Source organism: Heteronotia binoei, chromosome 15, assembly GCF_032191835.1.
Source record: "Heteronotia binoei isolate CCM8104 ecotype False Entrance Well chromosome 15, APGP_CSIRO_Hbin_v1, whole genome shotgun sequence".
In the NCBI taxonomy this organism is placed as follows: Eukaryota; Metazoa; Chordata; class Lepidosauria; order Squamata; family Gekkonidae; genus Heteronotia; species Heteronotia binoei.
In genome coordinates, this window is record NC_083237.1 from 48,175,715 (window position 1) to 48,194,265 (window position 18,551).

Below are 18,551 nucleotides of genomic sequence, written 5' to 3' on the forward strand. Positions count from 1 at the left end.
AGGGTTCTCTGACAGGGTCCAGCAAGTCCTTATGAACAGCAGAAAACTGTCCACCCGCGCTTCCTATGACAGGAAGTGGCGGAGATTCACTGAGTTCTTAGTTGATCCTTCAGTCTCACCCAGCAGGGTGGGATTGTCGGCAATTTTTGATTTTTTGCTATCCCTAGTGGATGTGGGCCTGGTTTTCTCCTCCATCAAGGTATATTTGGTGGCAATATCTGCCTTCCATGATCCAGTGGAGGGGTAGTCTGTTTTCGCACACCCTCAGTCCAAGAAATTTTTGAAGGGGTTGTTTAGGCTGCATCCACCATCAAGATCGCCCCCACAGTTGTGGGACTTGACTTTAGTGCTGGACAAACTAACTCGTCGCCCCTTTGAGCCGATGGCCACGTGCTCTTTGCAGCTCCTCTCATGGAAGACTGCATTTTTGGTTGCCATCACATCAGCACGTCGTGTTGGGGAGCTCACGGCAATGCGTTGTGATTATCCTTATCTTGTTTATTGAGAGGCTGGGGTTTCCCTGGCTCCAGACATTAGTTTTCTTCCGAAGGTGGTCTCTCAGTTCCACCTCAGTTTAGAAGTTTGGTTGCCCACTTTTTACCCTAACCCTTCCTCGGACGAGGAACGTAGGTTGCATGCTTTGGATGTTAAGCGTGCTTTGCTGTGTTATTTGAACCGTTCAAAGATTTTTCGTAAGGACAAGCAGCTTTTTGTTTCGTATGCTGCTCCCAAGCTAGGTTCCAGGATTTCGTCTCAGAGGCTCTCAAAATGGCTCAATGAGACGATTAAACTCTGTTATTTGTTGGCAAAGAAGTCGTTACCTGGACCTGTTCGTGGACACTCCACAAGAGTGATGGCCACGTCAGTGGCGTTCCTGAGAGGCGTGTCCTTACTGATGTCTGCAAGGCTGCCACCTGGTCTTCTCTGCATGCCTTCATGAAGCACTACGCGCTGGACGTGCATGCTCAGCAGAGGACTCGGTTGGGAACTGCGGTGTTGCAAGCTGTTTCTTCTGGTTGACCGTCTTCCCGCCTCCAGGTATGTCTTGCTTGCTAGTCTCCCATGAGTGTGAAGCACGGAGACCACGAAGAAGATAGACAGGTTGCTTACCTGTAACTGTAGATCTTCGAGTGGTCATCTGTGCATTCACACTACCTGCCCTCCTTCCCCACTGCTGACGGTCTCCCTCCAGTAGGGGCTTCCAGCGGTCAGGAAGGAACTGGCGGGATCCCTGCGCTGGCGCCAGTAAGCATGCGTACTGGGATGCCTGCGCATGCCCATTGGCGCCAAGCACAGAAAAATCCCGGGCTGTTCAGATACCGATTCGGGGATCGGCGCAGGCGCTCTATCCCATGAGTGTGAATGCACAGATGACCACTCGAAGATCTACAGTTACAAGTAAGCAACCTGTCTTTTGGAGAACTCATTTTTAAAAAAAAATTATTTACGTTAGATTTATATGCCATCCACTCCGCAAGCGGACTCTGGGCGACTAATGGTCATGATAAAAATAATTTAAATTACAATTATAAAAGCATAAAAAGATACATAAGCAATTAAAAAAAGTTAACTATTTTTTTTAATCAATAAATGTTGATATGTTATCAATAAATTGTTAAAACACACAAAAAAGTTAACTATTAGGTGCTATAGGAAAGATTTTAAAACATAGGAAGTGTATCAGTATCTCAGTTCTCCATTCCTTTGTTACTCTATTAGTGGTCTTACAGATAATACTATTCAGCGACATGAACATATGAAGCTGCCTTATACTGAATCAGACCCTTGGTCCATCAAAGTCAGTATTGTCTTCTCAGACTGGCAGCGGCTCTCCAGGGTCTCAAGCTGAGGTTTTTCACACCTATTTGCCTGGACCCTTTTTTGGAGATGCCAGGGACATAACAGTGGCAGCCTCCTCCCACATTAGTTGTTGTAAGCCTGTCAAAAAAGTTCGGTTTTACAGGCCCTGCGGAATTGGGAGAGGTCCCGTAGGGCTCTCGTGGCCTCCGGGAGAGCTCAGCAGCCTCTTGTGCTGAAAGCAATATAGACCCTATAGCAAGAGCAGAAGACTTTGGTCAAACAAAGGTGGCTGCTAATGGATTTACCCTGTTTAGTTGGTGATGGTGGAAGGTGTCCTCAAGTCACAGCTGACTTATGGCAACCCCTTAGGGTTTCCAAGGCAAGAGATGAACAGAGGCAGCTTGCCATTGGTGGGCTTCCTTGGTGGTCTCCCACCCAAGTACTAACCAGAGCCCTGCTTGGCTTCCGAGATCTCACAAGATTGGGCTAGCACAGTCCATCCAGGTCAGGGCTGCTGTTTAGCTACCAACTGTAATCCCGAGATGGGGGCAAAGACAGCAAATATTCTCAAAGCTAGCATGCAGCCTTTCAAAAGTTATACCAGCGGTCAAGCAGATCTTTGCTTGTCTTATTAGTAATAGGCGTGGAAACTGTTGACGTGCAGAGAATCTGAAACAAGCCAGCTTTGGGTTTTTGGGGGACCTCAGGCAAGGAGGAGACCAACAAAGTGACTTCACACCCTGTTAACATTGGGCGAGTTTTGTTCTCCCTCTCCATTTCCTCCCAGAGGATTAGAGTGAGAAGGACAAGCTCTCCTCTTTTGTGCTGGGTTTCCGGGGAGGCAGCAATTGGCGCATGCCGTGTGCTGTTCTCTAACCTTCCCTGTAGACCAGCATCAATGGGGAGTCCTTCCTCCTATTCCTCCCCCCGCCCACAATAATATAACCAGAGGTGAGGACACGTTAGAATTGGAGCTCATCTGGGGTGCTGCCATTTGCTTGTTTGAGTTGAGAGTTTTTGTTGGTGTCCTGTCCCTTAAATGTTAGGTGAGCTGCCTTGCATGTTAATGTAACGGCCAGTGGTGCATACATCTTTACAAACTGAGTGATGGATTCTTTCCTCTTATATAGGTCCTTGGAAAGTCCTGTAAACCAATTCCAGGTGAGATGCTTCTCTGCTATAATTGACATTGCGTGAGGGCCATGCCAGGAGACCCCTTGGATCATCCATCAAGATGATTAGGGAGTTGGAGCACATTCCTTATGAGGAAAGCCTGATGAGTCTGTGACTTTTCAGTGTAGAAAAGATCTACGTAATCCCTTTTTAAATGTATTCCTGTGGCCACCACTACATCCCTTAGGGGTTTCAAGGCAATAGGTGAACAGAGGTGGTTTGCCATTGCCTGCCTCTGCATTGCCCTGCTGATGGCACCTGGGTTTTGAGCCACTGCGTGAGACAAGGTGCTGGATTGGCTTGGTCTGATCCAGCAGGGCTCTTCTTTTGTTCTTAATTGACAGTTGCCTTGTGCTTGCAGGATATAGGAATTGACTGGAGTGTCAGAAGAATGGGGGCAAAGAAGGACATTGGTGTAGAGGTCATGTGGCTCATGAGTGCCAGTTTGGTGTAGTGGTTAAGTGTGCAGACTCTTATCTGGGAGAACCAGGTTTGATTCCCCACTCCTCCACTTGCAGCTGCTGGAATGGCCTTGGGTCAGCCATAGCTACCACAGAGCTGTTCTTGAAAGGGCAGCTTCTGGGAGAGCTCTCTCAGTCCCACCCACCTCACGGGATGTCTGTTGTGGGGGAGGAAGGTAAAGGAGATTGTAAGCCACTCTGAGATTCAGAGTATAGGGCGGGGTATAAATCCAATATCTTCTTTTTCTTCATAGGGTTGAAGGGAGAGGGATTTAGAGTATGTACTGAAGGTGTTCATGCTGGTGGAGCTCTTCCTGCACTCTTCTTCCTACAGCTGCTCTCTGCAGTCCCCAGAAACCTAGAAGGTCTGGGATGCCAATGGACAAAGAGCCATGGGTGGGCTGCAGTGGAGAGAATGAATTGGGTAGAAGCATCCCTATCTTGCTGAGCCCCGCTTTCTCTGCCCAGTCTGAGGAGAAGATCCATGACTGACAGCACCTTCTGGTTCCAGATTGCTGGATCCAGCCACTTGAGAACTTTTTAATCAAAAGGAACACCAAGTACTCTGTGGACTTATTAATATTTGGTTTTTTCTGTAGAGGGTCACCGTTTGCACCATACTCTGAGTTGCATGCACGCATGGACAATTTCAGTAGAAACTGGCCATCCATATGTCATTTTCAGAGAGGATTCTGCCAGCAGGGCACAGAAAATTTGCACAGATTTGTCCCCTGGAGAAGGGGGATGAGAGCGGTGGATAACCAAATCAGGCCTTGCTTGCCTTCCTTTTCTGCTCATTCAAAACTCGATTCTGCAAAGCATAAAAAACTATTTTGGAGGAACCCTGTCCTGGATAGCCCAGGCAAGCCTGATCCCGTCAGATTTTGGAAGCTAAGCAGGGCAGACTCTGGCAAGTACCTGGATGGGAGACCTCCTTGGAATGCCAGCAGTTGGGAAGCAGGGGCAGGCTTTATTCAGTCACCTCTCTGAATATCCTCCAGGCTCCCAGTAGGGGTCAGTCACCAAAGGTCTCCATGATTTTGAATGCGCACACACCCACACACATTAAAAAAAATACAAAACTACCCCCCCCCCCAAAAAACCCCCTCCAACCCTAGTTTGGGGGAGAACTTCGCCCTGTCTGCATTCATACAGAACAGGGAAGGGATGGTAGTACGATGCCCCCTGTTGAGAAATACGGGCTTTTACAGCTGTTCCTGTTACGAGATGGGCATACATGAACTTTGCTGTGAGAAACAAGATCCTTGCTGCTGCGCAGAAATGAATGTTGCAGACAATTTCAGTAGCCATTGGCTAGCTAACATTTCCTAACTGGACTCTCTGGAAGTTCTGTTTTTAAAAAAAAATTCTCACAGCACTTTTTCTCTCCATAGTCATGCTGCTAGGGGTGACAGTTCTGAGGAAGAAGTACCCCATCTCCAAATACCTGTGTGTCTTACTGATAGTCACGGGTGTGGCCCTTTTCATGTACAAACCAAAGAAGGGAGGCGACATTGTGGATGAGCATCTCTTCGGGTATGGTGAGCTCCTACTGGTAAGGACTGATCTCTTTGAAGCCCGTGGGGACTACAGGGCTGGGATGGGGGCTGCTTCTTGTTAGGAAGGGTCCGTAAGAGCAGGGAATTTTTATTTATTTATTTATTTACTTTCCATTTATATCCTGCCCATTCCAAACAGACTCAGGGTGACCAACCATCACAAAAAAACCAACATCTCAATTTCAAATATAAAACAATAAGACAGTCAATAATAATTTAAAACAATTAAATTATAATTTATAGGGAAGGGACAGCGGCTACTGAAAATGCAAGGCTTGCCCTAACTGGGTGCCAGTTTGTTTCTTAGTGTTTCTCTTGGTGCAAGGCACAGTGGATTGCAGCTGTTGCAAGTTTTCAGACAGGAAGGAAATAGGGGAAGTCCACAGCTGGGTCAAGTCCAGTGTGATTTTCAGGACTCGGTGAGACGAAGGTTCCACTGTTTCTCTGTGTTGAGGGCTGTGCTCTATAAGGGGGTCCCCAACCTTTTTTGAGCCTACAGGCACCTTTAGACCACTGACCCAGTGTGGTAGGTGGCACCAGCAACAAAATGGCAGCCCAAGCTTACTTTAAATCACACAGCTAAAGATCCCAGTGCTACGGTGGCAGCTGCTGCCAAATTATTATTTAAAAAAATAAATCTGCAAAGTGGCCAACCAGAAACCTTGCTGGGCAAAAGCCTCATGTGGCTCCACCCACTTTCCAAAAAACAGTTGGTGGGCTCTACCTAACCTGTACAGCTCAGGCAAGCCTGATCTTATCAGATCTCAGAAGCTGAGCACAGTTGACTCTGGCAAGTACTTGGATGGCAGACCTCCTTGGAATACCACAGCCAGGAGGCAGAGGCAGACTTTATTCAGCCACTTCCCTGAATATCCTCCAGGAGTCAGTCACCAGGGGTCCCCAGGGTCTCAAGCTGAGGTTTTTCACACCTATTTGCCTGGACCCTTTTTTGGAGATGCCAGGGATTGAACCTGGGACCTTCTGCTTCCCAAGCAGATGCTCTATCACTGAGCCACCGTCTCTCCCCAATGGACCGCTGGATCATAAAAGAAATTGAGATATCTTTAGTATTGAAAAATATATATTTTATTTCTAAAGGGATAGGGACACTGGGTTGAAAATAATAAACTGTAGACTACATCCTTACTTTTTCACTAACATGGTTAGTACAAAGTCAGCTCGCCCAGATCCAAAACTGCCAACTGCTCTTCTTTAACCGTCTCTTCAACCCTCTCAACATTCCGTCAGCTCTCATCTTAGTAGCAGTGAGCCAGATATACCTTCCTGAGCCAGCTAAACAATATTTAACTATAATGACTGAATTATAGACATTGCCTAGACATGCAATGTAAATACTCAGAATTTCAACACCCATGACTTCCAGGTGCAGACACACACATATACAAAATGCAATATTTTTTTTAAAAAGGTGGGTACTAGGGAAGGTGTCAGTGGATCCCATGACACTCGCGGGCAATATGCTGGGAACGCCTGGTGTACAGTTATGTATTTATTTCAATGTATAACCTGCTCTCCCCGAAACCAGCTCAGAGCAGATGACAGCAGTTTTTAAAAATACATTCTAAACCCACTAAGCATGGCAAAAAGGTAATCAGTTTCAATAAATACAATAAAATCTGCAAAAACAACTACCGTGCAATCCAAGATGGCATAAAACTCATACGGAGGGACAATATATAGGCGTCTAATAAGAAGGGAAAAGGAGAGAAACGGGTGTGGGAAGGAAGGAGAGGCCAAAGCTAGAGGACCTCTATTTAACAAGGATCCCGTCAGTGCCCTCAACCATAGGCCCAGCAGAGCAACTCTTAAGTGCGTCATGTTGTGTAAGCCTGGTGTCATATCCAGCCCCATGGGCTATGTTCCTTGTGTTCTGTACCCAGTCTCCCTCAGATAAAGAGGGGTGGGGTTTTCTTGGCCACTCTTGTCAATGCCCTTCTCACCCCAAGCACTGTTCTTCCAGAGTTGGCCTGTCCTCCACTCTTTTATAGCCCTCACCAGGCTCCTCTCATGCCCAGTAAGGCCCCTTTTTTAGGTCTTGCAAGAGGAAGCTACCTCATCTCAGGAGACAAGGAACTGTTCCATCAACAGCCGTGGTATACCTCTTTGTTGTTGTTCAGTCGCACAGTTGAGTCCGACTCTTTGCGACCCCGTGGACAAAGTAACGCCAGGCCCTCCTCTTGTAAGACCTAAGATGGCAAGGTAGCCTCCTCTTGCAAGACCTAAAAAAGCGGCCTTACTGGGCATGAGAGGAGCCTGGTGAGGGCTATAAAAGGGTGGAGAACAAGGAGGACAGGCCAACTCTGGAAGAACAGTGCTTGGGGTAAGATGGGCATTGACGAGAGTGGCCAAGAAAACCCCACCCCTCTTTACAGGTTATTGACCACCCAACAGCCTATTAATTAAAAAGCCTTTAAAGGGTCACTTGTTATCTGTGTCAGAGCCTACTCAGGTGGGCAGCAAGCCAGTCTCTTATGGAGAGGAGAAGATGGGAGGGATTAGAGATTTTTATGGGGGTGGTAAGGGATAGGTGAACAGAAATAGAGAAGCAAGGATATGCATCTCGGGAGCTGAATGTTGTGGAAAACTTGGTCAGTTTTTAATCTTTTATTGACCAGCTTCCCAGGTGGTGTCATTTTGTAGCCCTGAGGGGTAGATCTTTGTCCCTACCTAAATAAAAGCTGAGATTTACATGGTTTTTGTAATACCACCGAGTGTCTGCACTGCAGAGCCACATTTCAATTCTTGCTATGCAGTTGTAACTGAAAAGCATGCATTTCCTTGTGTTTTAAGCCCACTTGCTATGTAGCTGTCATTTTCATCATGTATGAAGAGTATCCATGTGTGATTCCTCCATCTTTTCAGTTGCTATCTTTGACCTTGGATGGACTGACCGGAGTGTCTCAAGACCACATGAGAGCGCACTACCAGACTGGTTCTAATCACATGATGTTGAATGTTAATCTGTGGTCCACATTATTCCTAGGAGCTGGTAAGAAATTTGCTTGCAACGCAAAGGAGGGAAATGCACGGCAGTCTGGTTTGAACTCTGTGATTCTGGCCCCAGCGGTCAGGGGAGCAGCAGATGGCTGCACTCTTGCTGCTGTTCACCCATGGCCTAGCACATCTTCTTCAGTTGCAATGAGCATTTTAAAAGCATAAAATGGTTCTGTGCATGCTACTTAAGTTGATTTATTTAGAATATTCTATGTTGCCTCTTCAGAGTTCTGCTTTGAGGCAAGCTTACATTTAAAAACTATAGTCTAAAACACAAGTTATTGCAAAAAAAGGACAGTCTTTCCCTGGCCCCTTCTATATTGCTGTGCTCGAACCGGCTTCCTTGCATGGCTTGCATTTTGTGGGTCAGGGCTGACATTTCCTTGATGGGCAGTAAGATTGCAAACCAAAAAAAGATGGCAAAAAATCTTAAGTGAAAACAAATTGAATTAAGTACCTAAAGGTTAGGAAAACATAAGCATACAGGCCAAATAATAGCACTGGTCAATTTAAAATTAACAATCCATGAAAATACATGTATTTATTTCACAATATATTAAAAAACAATACAAGAAGTAGTGGGCAGCCAATGAAATTAATGAGAACAGATCAAAGGAAGTACATCTTTGCTAAAAGAGCAATTAACATGTGGAATTCACTGCTGCAGGAAGTGGTGGCGGCTACAAGCATGGACAACTTCAAGAAGAGATTGGATAAACATACGGAGCAGAGGTCCATCAGTGGCTATTAGCCACAAGATATAGATGGAATGCTATGTCCAGGGCAGTGATGCTATGTATTCTTGGTGGCTGGGGGGCAGCAGTGGGAGGACTTCTGGAGTTCTGGCCCCACTGATGGACCTCTTGATGGCATCTGGTGTTTTGGCCACTGTGTGACATAGAGCGTTGGACTGAATGGGCCATTGGCCTGATCCAACATGAATTCTCTTACGTTCTTATGTAACAGCTTCCGTTATCATTGATAATCTGTAATTACATACAAAACTTAGAAATACTGGCTTCAGTCCTGACTTGCATACACCATAACAAACTAACCAAAATGTATTCTGATAATAATAGTCTGTGACCGAGGGAAAGAATATTGGTCATAAACCTCATTCTAAAGAATCCACTGCCATGGTCCAGTATACTCCTTCCTATGGAAATGATTCAGTCGTGTGCCTTTCTCACTTGAGTCAGAGAAGTTCTGTTTATGATGTATGCGTAGGTATGTACAATATTTGGCCAGTTAGTCAGTGTAAAACCAAGGAGGCTGGTGTTTGCATTGTCCCAGCTCCACTCTACCCCACCCCTTCTGTCCCAGCTCCACTCTACCCCACCCCTTCTAATAAGTGGAAGCCACCAAGCAAACCTCTCCTGTTCTTTCTGGACTGCAGCTGCTCTTCAGTTCTTCAAACAGCCATGGAGCGGTGCTGCTGCTGCCCCACTCAGAAAGCCATTATCATCTGCAGTCTTGTTTTGCTCATTCGCAGTCTGTTCCGCCGTTTGGGGTCTCCCTCGGTCTAGCAACCGGGGTGATGGAGGGGCTGCCTGATTCCCCATTCCTCTATTTGCAAGTTAAACCCTCGTAATTTATTTTTGTGTGCTATTGTTCAAACTTCTCCATTGAGGCTGCCTCAGGAGAAAGGGTTGGATAATTAATGAAAAGGAGCGGTCCCTTGCAGCCAAAGTAATTTGGAGAATGATTGTTTCCCTCTGTAGTGTTTTAAAAAAAGAAAAACACAAAAGGTTTGGGAAAGTGCAAAGCTGAATTTCACTTGAAGCTGTAAAAAAGGCTCATGTACCGAGAGGCCTGCTGCCTCCAAACGTTTACAATAGAGCTCCCCAGAATGGGAGGGTGTCAGAGGCTCCTGCTCTCTGGGAATCAAGGGGGGGGGCACAAAAATCTCAGCCCTGCGAAGCTCACTTTGTGAATATATCCTGCTTTTCACCCCAGTGGGGACCCAAGAACATAAGAGCCCTGCTGAATTAAACCAGTACTCCCATCACATCCAACATCCTGTCTTCACAGTAGCCAACCAGAGGGCACAGAGGCCGAGGCCTTCTCCTGATGCTGCCTCCTGGCTTTGGGACTCAAGAAGATAAGAGCACTGCTGGACTAGACCCATGAACCATCTAGTCCAGCCTCCTGCCTCCCACAGTGGCCAACCGGTTCCTCCAGAGGACCAACAGCAGGGCATAGAGGCCAAGGCCTTCCCCTGATGTTGCCTCCTGACTCTGGGATTCAGAGGTTGATTTACATATAATACTGATGTTACATGGGCCCTGATAAGGGGATTTTACCCTTAGGACCTAAACTGGAAGGTGCATATTTGCAATATTATTATTTGCTGTTTATGTAATTGCTGCTGACATAAGGTTGAAGAACTACTGAGGACTGCTGGTGTTGCTAATGCTTCTTCGGTTCTGGTGTTTTTTGTGCATGTATGAGATGCAGGTTTAAGAGTCTGGGACCTGGTTGACTAAAACAGTGAAGAAATTCATTTTGTTCTCAGTGTCTCTCTTTCCCTTCCCCTGCAGGTATCTTATTCACAGGAGAGCTCTGGGAGTTCTTGAACTTCACAGAACGTTATCCCAGCATCATATACAACATTCTTCTCTTTGGCCTCACAAGTGCTCTGGGCCAGGTGAGTGGCCTGCTACCATGCCCCAGGGCTTGATTCAGCCTCATAGCCTGTGTTTTAAGCCAGCCTTCTACTTGCTCCTACTTTTCTGTTACAAACAGGACCAGGGAGGGCCTTCTGCTGGCTGCCACCACTCTGGGGGGGGTGTCCAGAGCACCCACCTGACCCCTGTCTTCCTTCTCAGCAAGCACCTTTTATCTATGACCAAAGAGTCATGCAGACCCAGGAAATATAACCATAATAAGTGCTCAAGAACAAACAAGTGAGCTTTATGTATTAGTGCAACAGTGAAAGGTAGAAACAGTAAAGTGGTACAAAGAGTAAGTGCTCAAGAACAAACAAGTGAGCTTTACGTATTACCGCAACAGTGAAAGGTAGAAACAGTATAGCGGTGCAAAGAGAATAAAAGCCCTGATGTGACTAATTATACATTCCCTTCTTTCTGATTCCAATTGAATTACCACTCGTTGAATGAGGGAGCTCTCATGACTGCAGCCTTTCCAGAGAGAACACTTCCCCCTCTTTAGCTTGGCCTTTTATTCCCTTCCTTCCAGGTCCTACCTCTCTGGTCTCCACTAGGCAAGTTTTCCCCCTCAAAAACTGCTTCTCACCCAATCAGAGGGACATAAGGGATCCTGGGAAATGTAGGCCTTGTAACTGTTCTAACACAAGTTTCCCTGGAGCCTATAGGCCTTTGTAGGCCTAGGATCGTGTAGGGGCCTGGAGATCTCCCACTTTTACAACTTATCTCCAGTTGTCAGAGATCAGATGCCCTAGAAAAAAAGGGAATTGTACCATGCTGAGGCCGTTCCCCTCCCATGCTCACCTGGATCCACCCCAAGTCTCCCAAGTATTTTTCAACACAGACCGGGCAACACTAGGCTCATGACACATTTGTTCTGTTTTCAAGGGGTGCAGAGAGAAAAGTAGAACATGGGTTTGCTGCAGTTAGGGGAAACAGGAGGTTTTGACCTTGGAAAAGAAATGTGCCCCCGTTTTGGACCAGGAGGAGTGGATTTATTTTGTGCTCCAGAGCCGTCAGCCTTGCCCCCTTTTTCGACATCTCAAGAGAAGGAAGAGTGATAAGTGACATTTGGTTGCTCCTGAGTCCAATCCAAATTCAGCAGCACTGAAGTAAACTGCCTTGAAGCAAGGCACTACAGGGCACAAGCTCTCATGATCCTATGAAGCAATCTTCAACTAACTATTGGCCCCTCTAGCTTAGTATCAGCTCTTTTCTGATTGATAGAGGCTCTCCATGGTCTCAGGCACTGAAAGGTCTCCCTCAGCATCTGCTGTCTAAGGGCCTTAACATGGGGAGATGCCAGGGACTGAACCTGGAGCCTTCTGTATGCAAAGCAGATAGGTCTAACCCATCCCCTCCTTGAATAAACACAAGAAGCTGCCTTGATGGGCTATTGGTCCCTCGAGCTTAGTATTTGGATTAGAAGATGATATTGGATTTATATCCTGCCCTATACTCTGAGTCTCAGAGCGGTCACAATCTCCTTTAACTCCCCTCCCCCCCCCCACAACAGAAACCCTGTGAGGTAGGTGGGGCTGAGAGAGCTCTTGCAGCAGCTGCCCTTTCAAGAACAACTACAAGAGCTATGGCTGATCTAATGCCATTCCAGCAGCTGCAAGTAGAGGAGTGGGGAATCAAACCTGGTTCAAATCCAGTTACAAGCGGCTTCTCAGGCAACAGAAAAGTCTTTCTCAGCACCTCTTAGCCTTTTAGCATAGAGATGTTCAGGGCTGAATCTGGGGCTTCTACATGCACAGCAGGTACTCCACTAGAGATCTAAATTTGCCAGAATTGCGGAAGCCATGGGGTTTTCCCCCTCACACACACTTGACACAATGGAAATGAAAGGGTTTAAAATATGTGCAGTACTTGCTTAAATGTAATCAATATTCCACATAGGACAGCTTTATATGCTAACAAAAGTTACAAATGATTTGAGCTTATGTTCTTAGAGCAACAAGATTAAGGAAAGCTTGATAAGCCATATCAGTGCATGAGTTTTGTTCAAATGAAGTTGCAAAACACTAGAGAGAAAGAGATGCAAGCAGATACCTAAACACAGTTTTGTTTTGCCAATTGGAATGTAGGAAAAATAGAAGTTGAAAATAAAAACAGTAAATTTTGTGGCAAACAAGAGAAGGTACATTACTTGGCCTCGATCCAGCTTCATACAATCACTGTTGTAAAGACTGGATTTGGATCAGAGTTGACTATAACCCGGGCTTTTTTTTGTAGTAGGAACTCCTTTGCACATTAGGCCATACCTCCTTGATGTAGCCAATCCTCCAAGAGCTTACAGGGCTCTTATTACCGTAAGCTCCAGGAGGACTGGATACATCATGGAGGTGTGGAAACAGGAGTTCCTGCTACAAAAAAAGCCCTGACTATAACAGCACTGAACACATTGACCCTCTTTACTGTGCAGTGTGTCCTGCTTGCTGGGGGAGGAAATTTGTCCCATTTAAACAATATATCCTTGCAGCTATGTTGAATATACAGGAATAATGCTTCTGTAATCCTGTTGTTTTGGCATAAAAATCTTCACACTACTCTTTTGAGTAAAACATTGCTTTAAAAGCATTTCATTGAAAACCAGAGCATTTTTCTAGGGTTTTTTTGTCCCTTAAAATTTACTTGGTTTTCAAACTGGAAAAATTGACAGTGGGGAACTTGATGCTTTCAGAGCTCCACCATCTCCAGCCCCTCCCAGAAGCTTGGTGGGTGTTCGTTTCCTCCTTGCTCGTTCTTACCTGCTTAACTTCATCCTCTTGTTCCAGAGCTTCATCTTCATGACTGTGGTCTACTTCGGTCCCCTGACCTGCTCGATTGTCACCACCACCCGCAAGTTCTTCACCATCCTGGCGTCGGTCATCTTATTTGCCAATCCGATCACCAACTTGCAATGGGTGGGCACCATTCTGGTGTTCCTGGGTGAGGTTCAAAATGCTGGCTAATCTTCCCCTGTTTGTTGTCATTGGGGATTTGTATCCCACCTCCTTGCAAAGCTCCCTTTGAGGCAGAAAGCCTCGAAGTCATGGTTAGGGCTTTCTGTTGTAGTTTGGTTAGGACCTCCTTGCATCCTTCAGTGAAAAGGAGATTGTTCTAACAACCCCTGCCTGTAAAGCAGGACCAGCCTGCCAGATCACTATGATCAGAAACAGGGCTTTTATTTGTAGCAGGAACTCCTTTGCATATTAAGCCACACACCCCTAATGTAGCGAATCCTCCAAGAGCTTACTGGACTCTTAGTACAGGACCTACTGTAAGCTCCAGGAGGATTGGCTACATCAAGGGGAGTGGCCTAATATGCAAAGGAGTTCCTGCTACCAAAAAAAAGCCCTGATCAGAAAGCAAGGGGGCCCAGCTGGCCAAATGTAAGATGCTAACTAACCCCTGGTTTGGGGCTGAAACTGTTTCACAGATAGCCATTGCTGCCTCTGATAGTTGCTGCAATCTCAGAAGCAGTAAAACCAGGCCACCCTCTGACAATACAGACGTTTCTGCTTCTTTGGAGGACTATTTGGGTCTGTGGAGAAATACGACTCGGTAAATTAGTCTGATGAGGACTGAGCATGCTTCAGGAGGCACAGGATGTTCCACGCAGCTGTGAAGTCACTTAAAAGGGAAGTAAAACAGAAATGGAGAAATTGGCATGCTCAGGTTCTGGGGAATCTGTACAGTTCTGTAGGGGGAGATTTGGTGAGGCGAAGGGAGAGAATTTACTGATCTTTCCCATGCTGTTCCTTGTGAAGGCCCAGCTTGCTATCACTCTAATAGTGGGCTTGTTGGCCCCCTGGTCTTTCAATAGGGGAATGAAACAGGGCTGCTAACAGTCAAGGGTTTAAGCATGCTCCCATATATACATGGGGAAACACTAGTTTGTATGCTAAAAGGCAAGCAGGGGGCAGAGGAACCAAAACAACCAGATAAAGGCTGCTTATCTGCTGTTCAAGGCAATGGAGGGGTGAGAACACAAGGCGGTGGGGAAAGGGAAACTGGTTTGATTAGGTATCCCAGGAAGAGAGGCGCACCAGGAAAATGTTTGGTGATGGAAAGTGCTGTCAAATCACAGCTGACTTATGTTGACCCCATCGGGTTTTCAAGGCAAGAGACATTTAGAGGTGGTTCACTATTGCCTGCCTCCACGTCATTGCCTGGCATTCCTTGATGGTCTCTCATCCAAATACTAGTCAGGCCAACCCTGCTTAGCTTGTGAGATCTGATGAGATTAGGGTAGCCTGGGCTAGGAGAACATATAAAACCTTTTAAATAGTCGGACTGCTTTGAAGCTAAAAAGTGAATTGGGACTTAAAAGGATGTACTTTCTTCAGTATTACTCAAAATCTCGCCCGCTCACTCACCTATAGGATTACTTCAGTTGCAAAAAGCAGCAGTCCTAGCAGCTTATAGTACTCTGAGTTGTGCTAGCGTGAGGGCTATATTAGGGGATCTGTGCCACGAGATATACATTCCTCAGTCACAGCTTTCTCTCATTCTGTGAGACACATGGAGGAAGTGGTAAATATTACGCATGTTCTCCTCTCTGCCACTCAAGTTCCTGTGTGCTTCATTCCAGACACTCAGCTGTCAGCTTGATCAAGCAGCTGTGCCCTAGTGCTAGCTTGCAGAGTTTCATGGTGACACGAGCTGGCAGAAACCGATCTGTTCTTTACACTTGGGAAATTTGTGGGTTTGCCTTTGAAAACATGCTGGGAGAAGGGATTTCCCCCATTCCATTTGGGACTCTTAACTTGCCTGAACCTATGATATAAAGACAAGCTAACGCTCAAGGAGCTGGCACACCTTTTCTGTGAGGAGACACAGAACAGCCTGGGGCTTTTAGGTTTGGGTGGGGCAGGAAGACTAATGGGGCATAACAGAGGTCTATAAAATTATGCATGAAGCAGAGAGCGTGGATAGAGAAAGCTCCCCTCCCATAATATTAAAACTCAGGGGCACCCAGTGAAGATGATGGGCAATGGATTCTGGAAGGGCAAAAGGACATACTTTCGTAATTGGAGCTTGAGTAAGTTGTGGGATTCACTACCAGAGAATGTAGTGATGGTCACTGATTTCTGTACCAGTTAATGTGTCATGTGAATACTTAATGCTGTGTGCTTTAGCTCTTCCTGGTGGTTCCAGATTTCTAAAATCCTAACACCTGGGCTATTTCCAGTGCAATCCTTTCCTGGGAGTTAGCCCCATTGAATAGACTTCAGTAGAATTCAGAGAAGACCTGCTTAGGTTGGCTCTCTTTGTGTCTCATTTTTGTGATTGTGTTGACTCACTCTGTGTAATCTGCCTTGAGCCCCTGTAATAATGTTAGTAAATAACATTTTTTTAAAGCCTAGATGGCTTTAAAGGGGGGTTAGGCAGATTATTGGAAGTGAGATCTGTCAGTAGCTGGTAGCCAGGATTGCTAAAGGGAACTTTCATATCCAGAGGCAATAAACCTTTGAAACTCAGGTTTGAAACAAACCCTGTTTGTTGGCCCTCCAGGCTGTTGGGTGAGATGAGATGGTGGCCTAGATGGGCCACTGGCCTTGGTCCAGCAGAGCTCTTATACTCTTTGTTCAGCTATTCTGCAGAACAGTCCCTAAGAACACTGTTTTCCTTTGGTTTCTTTGCAGGACTTGGACTGGATGCCAAATTTGGGAAAGCTTCCAAGAAAACCTCGCATTAAGTCTTTTGGGTAGCTCTCTTCAGAACCTCAAGCATCACAAACTGTTAACTTATTGTCTTATTTCTCAGCGACCATTGTCAGAACGGACTCAGGATGAGAGCTTGGGCGGGGGGGGGAGAAGGATGGGGTTTTATTGGGTGCGAATGTGTGCTTTTGTTTCTTTTTTAAATTCCAAACTATTATATTTTTTTTAACGTTTTGGGTTGGGAGGGGTTAATTATAATCAAGAAGGTGAATTCCCCCCGCCCCCTCATTCACTGCCTACTCTGCAACAATCAGAGTTGGGGTTGATAGGTGGCAACAAGGGGGTGAAATTCTCAATAGAATGAAAGGAATGCTTTAAAACAAATAAAAAGAGGGGAACTAGAGCTGTGCCTCCATTTCTATTCTCCCTGGTGTATTTTTAATGTGTTTTTTATCTTTTTTTGGGGGGGTGGAGGTCTGTAGCCCCATCTAGTGTCACTAGGTCGGTCAGGCCAGCAGGTGGGGGATGCAGATAAACTTATCAGAAGCGGAGAGGGAGGAAGCTGGAAATAAACATGATGTGCCTACATCACCCAGAAGTAACATAGGCATGTCAGGAGTGACGCTTTGGTTTATGGGCAAAACCTCTATGGTAGAATTAGCTCCTAATCATAGTTTTGCCCCAGAAACCAGAGTGTCACCCCCTGACATCACCAATGTGCATACATCACTTCTGGGTATGGAACAACAGTTGCAGGTAAGTGCAACGCTGTTTTCATCACTGTGGCTTCTGTGCAGTCCCAAGTTGGGAGATAAGCAAGCTCAGTGCGTAAAGGAGGTGGGTGTGAAGCTCTCAAAGGAAGAGACCATGCAGGAGCACCTTTCCAACAGTTCTTTAGTGTCCCATATTGACCTTCACCCAGAACTGTCTTATAAAGGAACTCTCTACAAAGGTCCCAACTGAAATGCACATAGGGACATGACAAAGAACAGCAGCACTTTGTGTAATCATCTGCACTATGCAGAGAATGTGTTGTCACATCCAGTTCCTTCCCAGGATCAGCAGTGTTTGGAAAGTAGCGGTGTGGATCATGGGAAGAGAGTATACGCATGGACACTTTCCATGCATGTAGGCCCTGTCCTCTCTAGCCAGCAGTTACACGGAGGTGTGGCCAACCTGCTTGTGCCTGTTCTTCCTCCTCATGGGAGTCATCTGTACAAGATTTGTTTAGCGACCAGAAAATGTTTGGTGGTCCTATGATCGTCTTGCAAATTGGTGTTAGGGGCTTTCCATTGTGGTCTTTCACCATTTCCCACGGAGATGGTGTTACCCTGGCAAAGCTTGAGAGTCAGGCTTCATTTGGGATACTTGAACTAAAAGCTGACTTCTGTTATGAATTTGCTGCTGTTGTGGCTTTTGAGAAATCACAGCCTTTCAGTTTCTTAGATGGAAACTATAGGGATGCCAACCCCTAGGTGGGACTTGGGAATCCCCTGGAATTATGGCTCATCTGTAGACCACAGAGATGAATAAGTAGGTTTGTATACCCCGCTTTTCTCTACCCTAAGGAATCTCAAAGCAGCTTACAGTTGCCTTCCCTTCCTCTCCCCACAATAGACACCTTGTGCAGTGGGTGGGGCTGAGAGAGTTCTGAGAGAACTGTGACTGGCCCAAGGTCACCCAGCAGGCTTCACGTTGGAGGAGTGGGGAATCAAACCTGGTTTTTCAGATTAGACTTTGCTGCTCGTAACTAATGCACACCATGTTGGTTCTGATAAGGAGGTCAGTTCCCTTGGAGAAAATGGCTGCTTTGGAGGGTGGACTCTACAGCATTGTACCCCACAGAGGTCCCTGTCCTCCCCAGGCTCTACCCCAAAATCTCTAGGAGCTTCCCAATCTGGAGCTGGCAACCCTATCCCTTAATTCCCTGCCAGTGGCCGGGCAGGGGTGGGGGGGGGGTTGGTATCTAGCAACCCTAGAACTATGGAGATCTTCTCCTGGGACCAAGAAATCTGCAAGCTCTTTTGACTCCTTTCCTGTTTTTTATGTTGGATTTGGCTATGCTGAGGTTTTTAGTTCGGTGGTCTAGCTCTCATTAGGATGTTAATGGTGAGCCACTATCATTTCAGACTGCAGGACAGAGCTACCATGATTGAATATTCCCATGACTGAATAATAAAACCAACTCCATCCACATTGAGAGAAAACCAAGCTTATTCTTCTTGA

At 46.1% G+C, this 18,551-nt stretch overlaps 1 protein-coding gene across 1 annotated transcript in view; it reads left to right on the forward strand.

Moving 5' to 3' along the window:
* Positions 1–16,728, forward strand: part of SLC35B1 (solute carrier family 35 member B1) — a 28,997-nt gene extending 12,269 nt beyond the window's left edge. The window contains exons 4-9 of the mRNA XM_060254592.1: positions 2,931–2,961; positions 4,829–4,989; positions 7,877–8,003; positions 10,549–10,655; positions 13,455–13,608; positions 16,308–16,728. Coding sequence (XP_060110575.1) covers positions 2,931–2,961; positions 4,829–4,989; positions 7,877–8,003; positions 10,549–10,655; positions 13,455–13,608; positions 16,308–16,360 — 633 coding nt within the window. The 3' untranslated portion in view covers positions 16,361–16,728. The remainder of the gene's footprint in view (positions 1–2,930; positions 2,962–4,828; positions 4,990–7,876; positions 8,004–10,548; positions 10,656–13,454; positions 13,609–16,307) is intronic.
* Positions 16,729–18,551: the final 1,823 nt, after the last annotated feature.